Source organism: Alligator mississippiensis, chromosome 3 (genome assembly GCF_030867095.1).
Source record: "Alligator mississippiensis isolate rAllMis1 chromosome 3, rAllMis1, whole genome shotgun sequence".
In the NCBI taxonomy this organism is placed as follows: domain Eukaryota; kingdom Metazoa; phylum Chordata; order Crocodylia; family Alligatoridae; genus Alligator; species Alligator mississippiensis.
The window spans coordinates 40,840,190-40,852,398 of NC_081826.1; the positions used below are offsets into that span (position 1 = coordinate 40,840,190).

At 48.7% G+C, this 12,209-nt stretch overlaps 1 protein-coding gene across 4 annotated transcripts in view; it reads right to left on the bottom strand.

Annotated features, from left to right (window-relative positions):
- MATN2 (matrilin 2) overlaps positions 1-12,209 on the bottom strand; it is a 132,748-nt gene that overhangs the window by 94,277 nt on the left and 26,262 nt on the right. For all 4 annotated transcript variants that reach the window (XM_059723856.1, XM_059723855.1, XM_059723852.1 and 1 more), the window contains exon 2: positions 3,846-4,013. In XM_059723856.1, coding sequence (XP_059579839.1) covers positions 3,846-4,013 — 168 coding nt within the window. The remainder of the gene's footprint in view (positions 1-3,845; positions 4,014-12,209) is intronic.

A 12,209-nucleotide genomic window follows, 5' to 3' on the forward strand; every position in this document is an offset into this window, starting at 1 on the left:
TTCCCCCAAGCCACACACTTGGTTGTCCTCCAGCCCACCCCTATGGTCTCCCCAACATTCCCCCGTCTATAAGCTGCCCTCCCCACCCCCCCCAAGTCAGAGCTGAGCTGCTACCTGCCCCCAGTTGGTGCTCAAATCCAAGATAAGGCTTTTTCTTCCCCATGATGACTGGGGTAAAAAACCTCGTCTGGATTTAATATGGTATTATTACAGAGCACTTCTAAAAAAAAGTTTCAGCTCTGATAAAATATTTGTGTTACCAATAATAATGCCCTTCACTGAGAACTCTGTACCTGGCACTTCAATGGAAAACTAGGCCCATATTTGTAATTAGTCTCCTAATAAGTTCCTTCTTTGTTGGTTCTTGTCACACATTCAGCTCTGAACATTGAGCAGGTATCTCTGTAATATCAGCAATCACCATTTCTTAATATTGCCAAAAATAGCACATACACTTTTTTATTGCACAGTGGGCCAAATTCTTATCTCTGTTCCACTGCTGTATCCCGTAGTAACATTGTTAAAGTCACTGGTGTCAGAAAGATCATGATTTGATCCTGGGCCATTACTTTGCCTCAGGTACTCACTTGAGGGCCAGCAGAGCTGTGTTACATTCCAACTAAACTGTGTCTATTTCAGACATTTTACTCTCTACAAAATGTCAAGCTTCAACTATGTCACTATTAGACAGGTCACACAACTGTCAAGACCTAGGTGCGTGACCTTATTAACTATAGAGAAATGTGAGTCTGAAAGTCTGACTCCAAGTTGTCATGAATGTTTGTGGTCTGGAACAGCAGATGTCTTGAGCTTTTGCCATCAAAATGAGCTTAAGAAGTTCTCATTTGGAACTGCCAATTTTTTTTTTTTGTATCTTCCAAACTTTACGAACCAGAATTTCCAGAAGAGGTATAGCCTACAAAATTGCTCTGACTTTTGAAAGGTGGGAGAAATGTATTTACTTGCATATTTTGATTTGTATAAAGTAATTATCCTGACAGTTCTGCCTTTGCATAAAGTACTTATCCTGACAGTGTTAGTGGTTGTTAGTTTTTTAGCAATTAAAATGAGCAAAACATGGATATCAAATGTTAAAAAAAATCCATAAAAATCTTCTTGGACTGTTAAAAACTTGACATCTTTTGTAGGTCCAGATAGCATCTCTACTGATACAATAGCTTGTTGGGGTGATGTCTGGTTTATTTTTTGAACAGAGCTGTCTAAACTGACTGCATGGGAAACATTAGCTATTAACAGATGGTTGCTGTTTTATCTTCAGCATGTTGGCTCATAAGAGTATGAGTCTGGTTGTCTTTTTTAAAACTTTACTGTGCTTTATCCATGCTTTTTGTAAGGCTGATAAGAATCTGCAACGAATGAAAACTAGATAGGCACTCTTTGGATGGTCCTCTAAATCACGCATGTAGATCAGGGGTAGGCAACGTTTTTTGGCCGGAGTGCCGAAAAACACCACAGTGCCTACCTAGGAAGGTGCTGGAGTGCCGGCATGGCAGAAAAACAGAATGAAGGCAAGGGGTACATGGCAAGATGCCCTGCTTGTGCCCCTTGCCCCCCACCCAAAGCCCCTGCCCCCCAGCCCTGCTGCCCTTTGTCCCCCACCCAAAGCCCCTACCCCCCAGCCCAGGCTCTGTGGCTGCCAGCAGCTACTCTTGCTCTGGGTAGCTGCTGAAGCCTGGGCTGCTTCCAGCAGGGCTTTCAGTATCCCAGCTGCCTGCTGGGAGCAGCCCGGGATCCTGGCTAGCAGCAGCTCCCAGAGCTGGGAGGCTACAAACAGCTGTGCCAGGCTCCAGCATCAGCTCTGCACCAGCGCGTGTACCCGCGTGTCGGAGCGGGCGGTAGGGGAGGGGCCTGAGGCAGCGCAGCCCTGGTCTCTCTCCTGCTCCCAGCACGGAGGTGATGGCAGGGTTCCGGAGCTCAGCACAGCTGTTTGTAGCCAGCCCAGGCTCTGGGCAGCTGCAGCAAGCAGGCTGCAAACATCTTCGCCGGGCTCTACAGCTCTGCAATCAGCTCCATGCTGGCGGTGACTGCACGGGCACCTTGGGGCAGACAGCGGGGCAGTGCAGCCCGCCCCAAGGTGCATGTAAAGTCGCCACCAGCACAGAGCTGATGCCAGAGCTTAGAGCCAGGTGCAGCTGTTTGCACCCTGCCATCATCTCCGTGCCAGGAGCAGGGGAGAGACCTGGGCTGCGCTGCCTCAGAACCCTCCCGATCACCCACTCCGACACGCAGGTGCACGAGCCGGTGCGGAGCTGGAGCCTGGCACAGCTGTTTGGAGCCTCCTGACTCTGGGGAGCTGCTGCCAGCCGGGATCCTGGGCTGCTCGCAGCAGGCAGCTGGGACACTGCAAGCCCTGCTGGGAGCAGCCTGGGCTCCATCGCTGGCAGCAGCTACACAGAGCTGTGGCTGGCCGTGGCATGCCAAACAAAATGGCTTCACATGCCATGCTCGGCACGCATGTCAAGGGTTGCCAACCCCTGATGTAGATGCTTGGTTCATAACTGGTTAATTGTAGAATATCTTCATTATGATGAAACATCTTTCTCCCGCTATTTCGTCCCCTAAACAAAACTCAAGCTCCCTTTTTTCCTTATTCCAGTCAACATCTTTTCTACGTGCTTATAACTCCTTAGTTCATCTAGATGGACTCAGGGGTCCGAGTTAGGGAGTTAGGGACTTAAGCTGGAATCCAAGGCTGTGCAGTGGAATGATAGGTCAATAACATAACAAAACTGAAGTATATGAGAGGTCAGAGTAATTCCGTCAGCTAAACTGGGTGAAATATAATGTGTTTGCCATGAATTGCTAGAGTCCTCATGTTTAATTCTTAACATTTCAGAAGCGGCCTGTGTCCCAGAGAACATATATAAATGTGCATCATCATGAATATGATGACTGATAGGCCTGGAGTTTGTTGGTTTGAAGTTGATGGAACCTGAAATGTGAGGAGATCAACAGGGCAACATTACAGAGGGAACAGCATAAAAGGTTTCTTTTGCAACAGTGAAAAACTTTGAAGAATTATATTAAAATTAGCTGGCCTCTGAAAAATTAATGTGTCAAATCTAGAGATTAAATTTGCTCATAGAGTGTAAAACAGAGATTTCAGTCTTCTTTTAAGAGGAAATCCTAACGCAGCACAGTTTTAGTCATGCAGTGGCTTCCAATGCCTCCCTAATATGCCACAGTTACAATTTTTTAATGTATGATTTTCACCTCTTCATTAGACTAAATTGAGTAGTGGAACATGACCCTGACTAACTCATGTCTTCAAACAGAACACTAGCTGATCACTATACTAGCACAGGAAGTAGAGTCCATGATCAGTGAGGATTCAATGGGACCCTCTCAATCTTCAAAATATCCCACCCACTAAGCTCAAGTGTCAGTCATCTTAGCAATTCCCATAGCATAGCAAGGAAAATCTCTAGCCATCTGAAGAATATCAACTTGATGAAAATGAAGGGATTACTTCTGAAAGATCTAAATAGAAAACTAAATAGAAGACTAATAATATCCCTTTCCATTGCCTGTTGACTAAATTAGCTTTAACCAATCAAAGATATACATGCAGAGCTAGCATCTGCTAAGGTTGTAAGATAAGGTCTTTGCTCTGCTGGACATCTTTTTGGAGAAAACACAGCAGTTAGAATTAAATTACAGTACACCAAGCACACCATTAGCATATCCTCCCCAGAACAACCCCTCTCTCTCAATTCTCCCTGCAGATGGCAAACTCCCTTTTATTATAAATTAGCTGAGCCAATATCTGGCCAAACATTCATGCTTTCATAATTTGCATCTAAGGTGGGCTTACTGCAACTCACCAAATAAAGCTTGTGGATTGACATGCCTTTTTTGCCTTAAAAAGGCTCCTGGAAGTTCTCTCCTCTTGGCCGAGGCAGTGAAAAGTAGAATTTGTCCAGACAGAAGGAGGAAGCATGCAATCATTTTCTTCATTTTCAGAAAGAAGATGGACAACCGAGGATACCAAACTGTAACAGAGAAGATGAGTGAAATGTACTCTCTGAATGCAATAGATTTCATGATCCTGGCCACCACCCTGGTTCCGCTGCTCCCCTTCTATCATGCAAGCATCCAGTTATGCAGATGAAAAATGGGTCTTATATCTCCAATAAAGAAGGTCTATGTAAACATGAATTTCAGTCAGCAGACTTCAGTCTGGCCTTTTTAAGAATGCTATAAATATATCACTTTTATAGCTGACATTTAAAATAAATTCAAAAGAAGCATTCAAAAGAAACAAATGGATGGAAACATAGAAAAGGGACTTTCACTCAGTGTTCCTATTACCTTGTACAAGTAGATTTGGGATATATATTATCATGCTTAAAACCGTGATCTGTTTGTGACTGGAAAATATTTTCCCAAGATATATGTCACCTCAGCTCTATCTTTGCCTCCTCTATGCCTTCCCTCTTCCCCATCCCACAAACAGCTCACTCATGTTGATTGCCATAAAGGAGGCATCCTGTAGTAGTAATGGTATGATGATGAAGCTGAGTCAACAGCCCTAAAAGATGTGCAGACTGATAGGCAAAACTATACTCTTTTCCTAGAAAAAAAAATCCATTTAACATGGAACAAGATGGCAAAATTTCACAGGCAACACTAAATATTATCAGCACTTTTTAATTACACTTGTTATTGAAACTGTGTTTTCCAAGATGCTGACAATGTTTTTATACATTGCCCCAAGTCTGCTGTGTAGAATCACACTAAGAATCATGTTTGGCTCCTGGTCTCTCCCAGGGCCTAGCTCCCTAAGAGTATACCTACATTATGTCCTCAGGACTCCCCAGCAGCATTGTTCTCAAGCACTCCCACACACCCACTCACTCCCATTCACATATGCCTGGATATGAAGATGTGAAGCTGCTCTATGGCACTACCTTCTGTAGTCCAAGTATTGCAAAGGAAGAGTGCATGCTACAGGATAAAGTCTGTTAAATCTGTTCCTTTGTAGATAAGAGAGGAAGCCCTGCTGTTAGACATCATGGCTAAGTACAGATGTTCAAAAAGCCCAAGAAGGAAGCGCTCTATCATGCTTTACTTAAAGCGGTCTAAGTTTGAGCAGGAGCAAACCAAATAGACATTTCCCATTCAGTGGGGGGAGGAGGAGGGGCCCGCCAGTGCTGGTCAAGGCCAGCAGGTAGGAGGCACACTTGAATGCCTCCCAATGTGCCCTGCGGGCTCCCCCAGCTGCCAGACTCCCAAGTGGAGCCAAATGGGTAAATTCCCCAAGCTTGGCTGCTGGGCATGGGCCACCACACCCCCAACCCTCTGCTGTGTCACCACAGACCCTCCTTTGTGCCTAGCCCAAGGCTTCCAGAACAGCCCCAGAGTGAGCACGAGTATCTGTTGTCATGACTTGCATGTGCCTCTGTGCTGGCCTGCCCACACCCTGCCACAGTGTCCTGCTTCCTGCGCCTAAGCAGGGAGATCCAGGAACTGCATCAGGTGCTGCTGGTTGCCCTGCTTAACACTCACTGGAGGCTGCAGAACATCACATATGACCACCCGGACTTGATGCAGCAGCAGCTTGAAATGGTGTGTACCCTCAGGTCCACGAGTCACCATTTGGCCATCCCATGCATGCCCACCCACCACACCCTGCATCTGTCAAGTGTCCAAGACTGGGCCCCTGACTTTCACATGGCCAGTGAGGACAAGGACATTCAGGATGCCAACGATGCTGAAGTGCTCTGGCACCACCTCCCAACTGTCAAGCGCTGGTTCTGTGCCCGTGCCACCAGTACTGAATGGTGGGAGTAGGTCATCCCAGGCACCTGGGATGACAAACAGTGGGTCCATACCTTCTGCAGGTGCTAGACCACTTTCCTGGATCTCATGGTCCTGGTTGCCTCCCACATCACACACCTGGATATTAGCATGTGGCCACCCCTCACTCAGAGAAGAGGGTGGCTACCCGCAACAGTTACTGCTATGTCACTAATCAGTTCAGTATGGGCTAGACTACATCCAAAGAGGCCATGAGGGAGGTATGCCTAGTCATCCAGGACATCCTGACCAACTAGTTTATCCACCTTATATGGTGGAGGTAGTTGCAGGCTTCTGCTGCATGGGCTTCCCCAACTGAGTGGGGGCTGTTGACAGCACCCACATCCCCATCCTCTACCCAGTGCAGGCCGCCCAGGCATTCATCAGCTGCAAGACATACTTCTCCATTGTCCTGCAGGGTATCATCGACTATTGGGGCTGCTTCATCTATATGTTTGCAGGCTGGGCAGGCACCGCCCATGATGCCTGCATCTTCCACAACTCCCCACTTCCTGAGCTCATGAAGAGTGGGTGCTACACTCTTGGGGTCCCCAATTTCGTCATTGGCAGCATTGTTGTCCCCTCCTCCCATCATCAGGAACATGACCTATTCTCTTCAGCCCTGGCTGATGAAGCCCTAATGCAGAGGGTGCAGCTGGACTGCTGGAAGGAGCGCTTCAACTACTGCCTGAACAGGTGCTGCATAACGATGAAGCATGCCTTCAGCTACCTTAGGGCATGCTAGCAGGCTCTCAGCGTGCACTTCAAGGTGGATGAGGTGAATCTGAGGTGACTCATTGTTGCTATATTTGTCCTCCACAACATCTGAGAGACCAGGAAGGAGGTCTTCCACAAAGGCCAGGGTGAGGGCGTATTTATACCCAGCATCGGAGTTGATCTAGTAAAGGATCACCTTGAGAGGCTGGATACCTTCAAGTCAGCTGGTCCTGACAGACTACACTCTAGGGCAGAGGTGGGTAATTATTTCGGGCAGAGGGTCACTTACTGAGTTTTGGCAAGCCATCGAGGGCTGCATGACAGGCAGCCAGAGGCAGATAAATATTAATTTTCTAAATTTTTTAGGGGCCCCGCGGGCCAGATAGAATAGCCTGGCAGGCTGCATCCAGCCCCTGGGCCGCATTTTGCCCACCCCTGCCCTAGGGTACTCAAGGAGCTGGCAGGTGTCATAGCTCAGCCATTGGCAAAAATATTTGAAAATTCATGGTGTTCAGGTGAAGTACCTGAAGACTGGAAGAAGGCCAATGTGGTACCCATCTTTAAGAAAGGGTGGAAAGTAGATCCTGGGAATTACAGGTCAATCAGCTTGACCTCAATCCCTGGTAAGATTCTTAAGAAAATTATCAAGCAGGCCCTTTTGGACAAGCTGGCCAAGGGCAACATCCTGAGGGAGAGCCAGCACAGGTTTGTCGTGGGTAGATTTTGCTTGACCAATCTCATCTCCTTCTGTGACCAGGTTACATATCACTTGGACAAGGGAGAAGAGATTGATGTCATATACCTGGAATTTAAAGAAGCCTTTGATCTGGTGTCCCATGACCTCTGCACGGGAAAATTGGCCAAATGTGGCCTCGGCTACACCACAGTCCAATGGCTGGGAAATTGGGTCTGAGGTCGGACCCAGAGAGTAGTGGTTGATGGCGGCGAGTCATTATGGCGCTCCATAACCAATGGCATTCCACAAGGCTCTGTTCTTGGACTGGTTCTCATCAACAACTTTATCAATGATGTGGACATTGATGTCAGAAGCACACTAGCTAAGTTCACCGATGACACTAAACTTTGGGGCATAGCATCCACGCCTGAGGACAGGATGGTGATCCAGGCTGACTTGGATAAGCTTAGTAAATGGGCGGACACAAACCTGATGACGTTCAATACTTATAAATGCAAGGTACTCCACCTCGGGAAAAAAACCCCGTGGCATACTTGTAGGCTCGACAGCACTATGCTTGCTAGCACCACTGCTGAAAGAGACTTGGGGGTCATGACTGACCACAAGATGAACATGAGCCACCAATGTGGTGTCAGAGCTGGTAAAGCAAACAAAAACCTGTCTTGCATCTATAGATGCTTCTCAAGTAAATCTCAGAATGTCATCCTCCTGCTGTACTCGGCTTCGGTGAGGCCACACCTGGAGTATTGCATCCAGTTCTGGGCTCTGCAATTCATGAAGGATTTGGAGAAGCTTGAGAGAGTCCAGAGGAGAGCCACATGCACGATCAGAGGGCAAGAGAATAGGCCTTATGAAGAGAGGCTGAGCGCCATGGGACTCTTCAGTCTGGAAAAGCTCAGGCTCGGGGGGGGGGACCCAGTGGCTACCTATAAGTACACAGGGGTGTTGTGGGAGAACATCTGTTCACCAGAGCACCCCAAGGAAAAACAAGGACATACAGTCATAAACTCCTACAAGACCATTTTAGGCTGGACATAAGAAAATTTTTTTTTACTATCTGAGCCCCCAAGACCTGGGATAGACTCCCTCCACACATGGTGAAGGCACCTACTCTGGACTTATTCAAGAAACACTTGTGTGCTTATCTTGCTGGGGTTCTTTGACCCTAGCTAACTTCCTGTCCCTGGGGCAGGGGGCTGGACTTGATGATCTTTGAGGTCCCTTCCAGCCCTAACATCTATGAAAGTCCAGGCTGAGGCACAGCATGTGGATCGGGCCTGGCAGCGCGAGCATGTGGCACATAGATGTGGGAAAGGATGAGTCCCCCAGCAATGCTGGCAGCCCCAGCCCCAAACAGCAGCAGGCTGCCCAGAACTACGAAACTCTGGCTGACTATCTCCTCATCCTTGCAGACTGGGAGCCCTCTCGGCATGAGAAGAGGAAAAGGGCTTTGAGTGCCCATGTTTTGGACCTCTGACTCTTCCACACATGATCCGTGCCCCCTTGGCCCTCATCCCCAAGGCCCAGTCTCTCCCTTTGAGGACTCCAGACCCAGGTCCCTTGCCCATGCCTAGGGCTTGTGTCATGCAGCTAGACTGAGTCTGGGGGCTGCGTATTACCACTAGGGCTATGCCGCTCCCCCACAGTGGGACCTGGGCCAGGGTTGGGGCCACAGGGAATGAAAGAACTCCCTCCTGGGCCCCACGGTGGGTGGGTAGATGAGCTGAGGCTCGTGGGCTCTTTTGCCAGATATTGTCCCAGCAATAGCCTGGCCTGACAGGCTGGTGGGCCATACTCTCCACACTTTTCTGAGCACTGCTGTGCCCCTTTGGCACTGGCTTGGAACTGCTTGGAGGGGCCTGCGCATATGGGGGAACTTCCAATGGTTGGGGTAGTACATTGGGCCTGGAAGGAAGGTGGTGTCCCTGACAGACTTGGCTTTGTGTCTTGGGGAGCCTGGTTGCACTCCCCTCACCCACTACTTCTCCCTGGAGCAGGCCCTGCTGGGTACCTTCCTGTTTCTCAGACCACAGGTCAGTGGCTCCCACATGCCGCATTTCCTGTCCCGGCATCCCCTCGGCCCCCAGCATCTCCCAGTTAGGACACAGTGGGGAGCGTTCCCCCTCAGTCACCATCCAGGGATCCCCCCATAGGATCCCCATTCCTGTTGCCTGCTCTGCTGCAGGTGCACCTGCAGCACAGCCAAGATCCATAGTCCAGGATGAGTCCGGACAGGGGACTCATCGTAGCTCCTTTGGTGTGTCTGTTTGAGTGCCCAGGCAAGTGATGAGAAGATCTGAAACATTTCTCTTAATACTTCATTTTACCACTAAAAGTTGCAACTTCACACAAAGGCTCTGTGCCTGCCTTGCCTGCAGACTCTTCATTTGTGTGTAGGAGGCCAGCTCGCAGTGACCAGGATAGTGGCTCAAGGACAGCCACCCGAAAACCTGCAGAGCATATGAGAGATGTCCGTAGGAGGCACCAGTGAAATAAGGAAGAAATGTTACAGGCTGTGGTCACATTGTGGACTCCTGGTGCCAGGAGCTGTGGGACCAGCATGAGGAATGACTCAAGATGTGTCAGGAGGAAATGGACAGCCTGGGGAATGCTTACCCCCAGGCTGCTGAGGCCTAGGAACAGGGTCTCCAGATGGCCACCTGTTGTTTGGAGGAGACAACCCATGCTGCTAAAGTATCGACAGACTCACAGTACCAGGAAAAGGAATTTATGCATTGAGACACAGACTACTTTGGGTCCACCTATGACACCCATGACTGTGCCAGCACTGTCTCCTACAGCCAGCCCATAGCCCTACCAGGCAGGAGTGGTGGGACAGGCTGCCACTCAGCCTCCATTACAAGGTAAGCCCCACTCCAGGGACTCTTCTCTGATAGTAGGGTTCTCCGATATCTCTTCTCTGATACAAGGTTTGCCAGGGAGGTAGGGCCTGGGTCTCTCTGCAGGCACTGTGGTTGGCAATTACTCTGCTCCTGAACCAGGGCCCAGATATTCTGGTTTCTCCAGGGACTCAGACCATCCCCACTGGGGAATGCTGGTGGGGCTCTTACAATGCTCTCTTTCCTTGCCCTTCCCTTGCAGGAGAGAGCTCTAGCCACCTGCCACGGGGTTACCGGTCAGGGCACTCAACTGGGAGATGCAAGTCCTGGGTTCTGCTCTCAGGATTATTTGTTTTTATCCAAAGATGCTCCAACGTAAAATGCATAAACAGTAACCCAAGACTTCATGCTCTGAGCATGTGTAATAGGAACTTTGTTGCCTAGTTTGTTGATCTAAATGGGCCTGAAGTGGGACCTAGGGAGGTGGCTATTCAGATTGGGACAGACTTTGGACATTATACAAGTGACATAACTAAAGTTCAGAAAAGAACATGCAAGCTGAGTCAAGTGCCCAAAACAAAATGTAGGTAGACTTTTGGCAATCTAAAACTATGATCCAAGGAATCCTTGCTTAGCTGCTTTTTCATAGATTCATAGACATTAGGGCTGGAAGGGACCTTGGAAGATCATTGAGTCCAGCCCCCTGCTTCAGGGGCAGGAAGCCAGCTGGGGTCACAGGATCCCAGTAAGATAAATGTCCAATTGACTTTTAAAGGAGTCCAGAGTAGGTGCCTGTACCACCTCTGGCAACAATCTGTTCCAGGCCTTGGGGGCTCGGACTGTAAAGAAATTCTTCCTTATGTCCAGTTTGATACCATCTTGGAGAAGTTTGTGACCATTTGGCCTTGTCATCCCATGGGGTGCTCTGGTGAACAGGTGTTCCCCCAGATCCTGATGTACACTCCTTATATACTTATAGGCAGCCACCCCGTGAGCCTGCGCCTTTTCAGGCTGAAGAGTCCCATGGCTCTCAGCCTTTCTTCATCAGGCCTGTTTTCCTGCCCTCTAATCATGCACATGGGTCTCCTCTGGACACTCTCAAGCTTCTTGACATCCTTCTTGAATTGTGGAGCCCAGAATTGGATACAGTACTCCAGCTGCGGCCTCACCAAGGCTGAGTACAGCAGGAGGATAACGTCCTGGACTTTGCTAGAGAAGCATCTATGGATGCAAGCCAGAATTTTTCTTGCTTTGCCAGCTGCAACATCACATTGGTGGTTCATATTCATCTTGTGGTCAATCATGACCCCCAAGTCCTTTTCAGCCATGGTGCTAGCAAGCGTAGCACTGCCAAGCCTATAAGCATGCTGCAGGTTTTTCTTCCCAAGGTGGAGTACCTTGTATTTTTTGACATTGAAGGCCATCAGGTTTTCATCTACCCATTTTCTGAGCCTGTCAAGGTCGGCCTGGATCACCATCATGTCCTCGGGTATGGACGCTTTACCCCAAAGTTTGATATGTTTGGCAAGTTCGCTTCTGACACCAATGTCCACATCATTAACGAAGATGTTGAAAAGAATAGGCCCAAGGACAGAGCCTTGGGGGACCCCACTGGTCATGGCACACCACAATGATTGACTTCTGTCAACTATCACTCTCTGGGTCCAACCTCGAAGCCAATTCCCCAGCCAGTGGACTGTGATGTAGCTGAGGCAGCAATTGGCCAGTTTTTCAATAAGACGATCATGGGCTACCAGACTGAAAGGTTTTTTAAAGTCAAGATATATGACGTCAATCACTTCTCCCTTGTCTAGGTGATAGGTCACCTGGTTGTAGGAGGAGATGAGATTGGTCAGGCAACACCTACTCGCAACAAACCCATGCTGGCTATCCCTCAGGAAGTTGCCCTCAGCCAGTTTGTCAAGAATGGTCTCTTTGATGATTTTTTCCAAGATCTTCCCTGGAATAGAGGTCAGGCTGATGGGCCTGTAGTTCCCCAGACCTACTTTCCTCCCTTTCTTGAAGATAGGCACCACATTGGCCTTCTTCCAATCTTCAGGCACTTTGCCTGAGCGCCAGGAGTTTTTGAAGAGCTGTGCCAATGGCAGAGCTATGATGCTTGTTAGGTCCTTAAA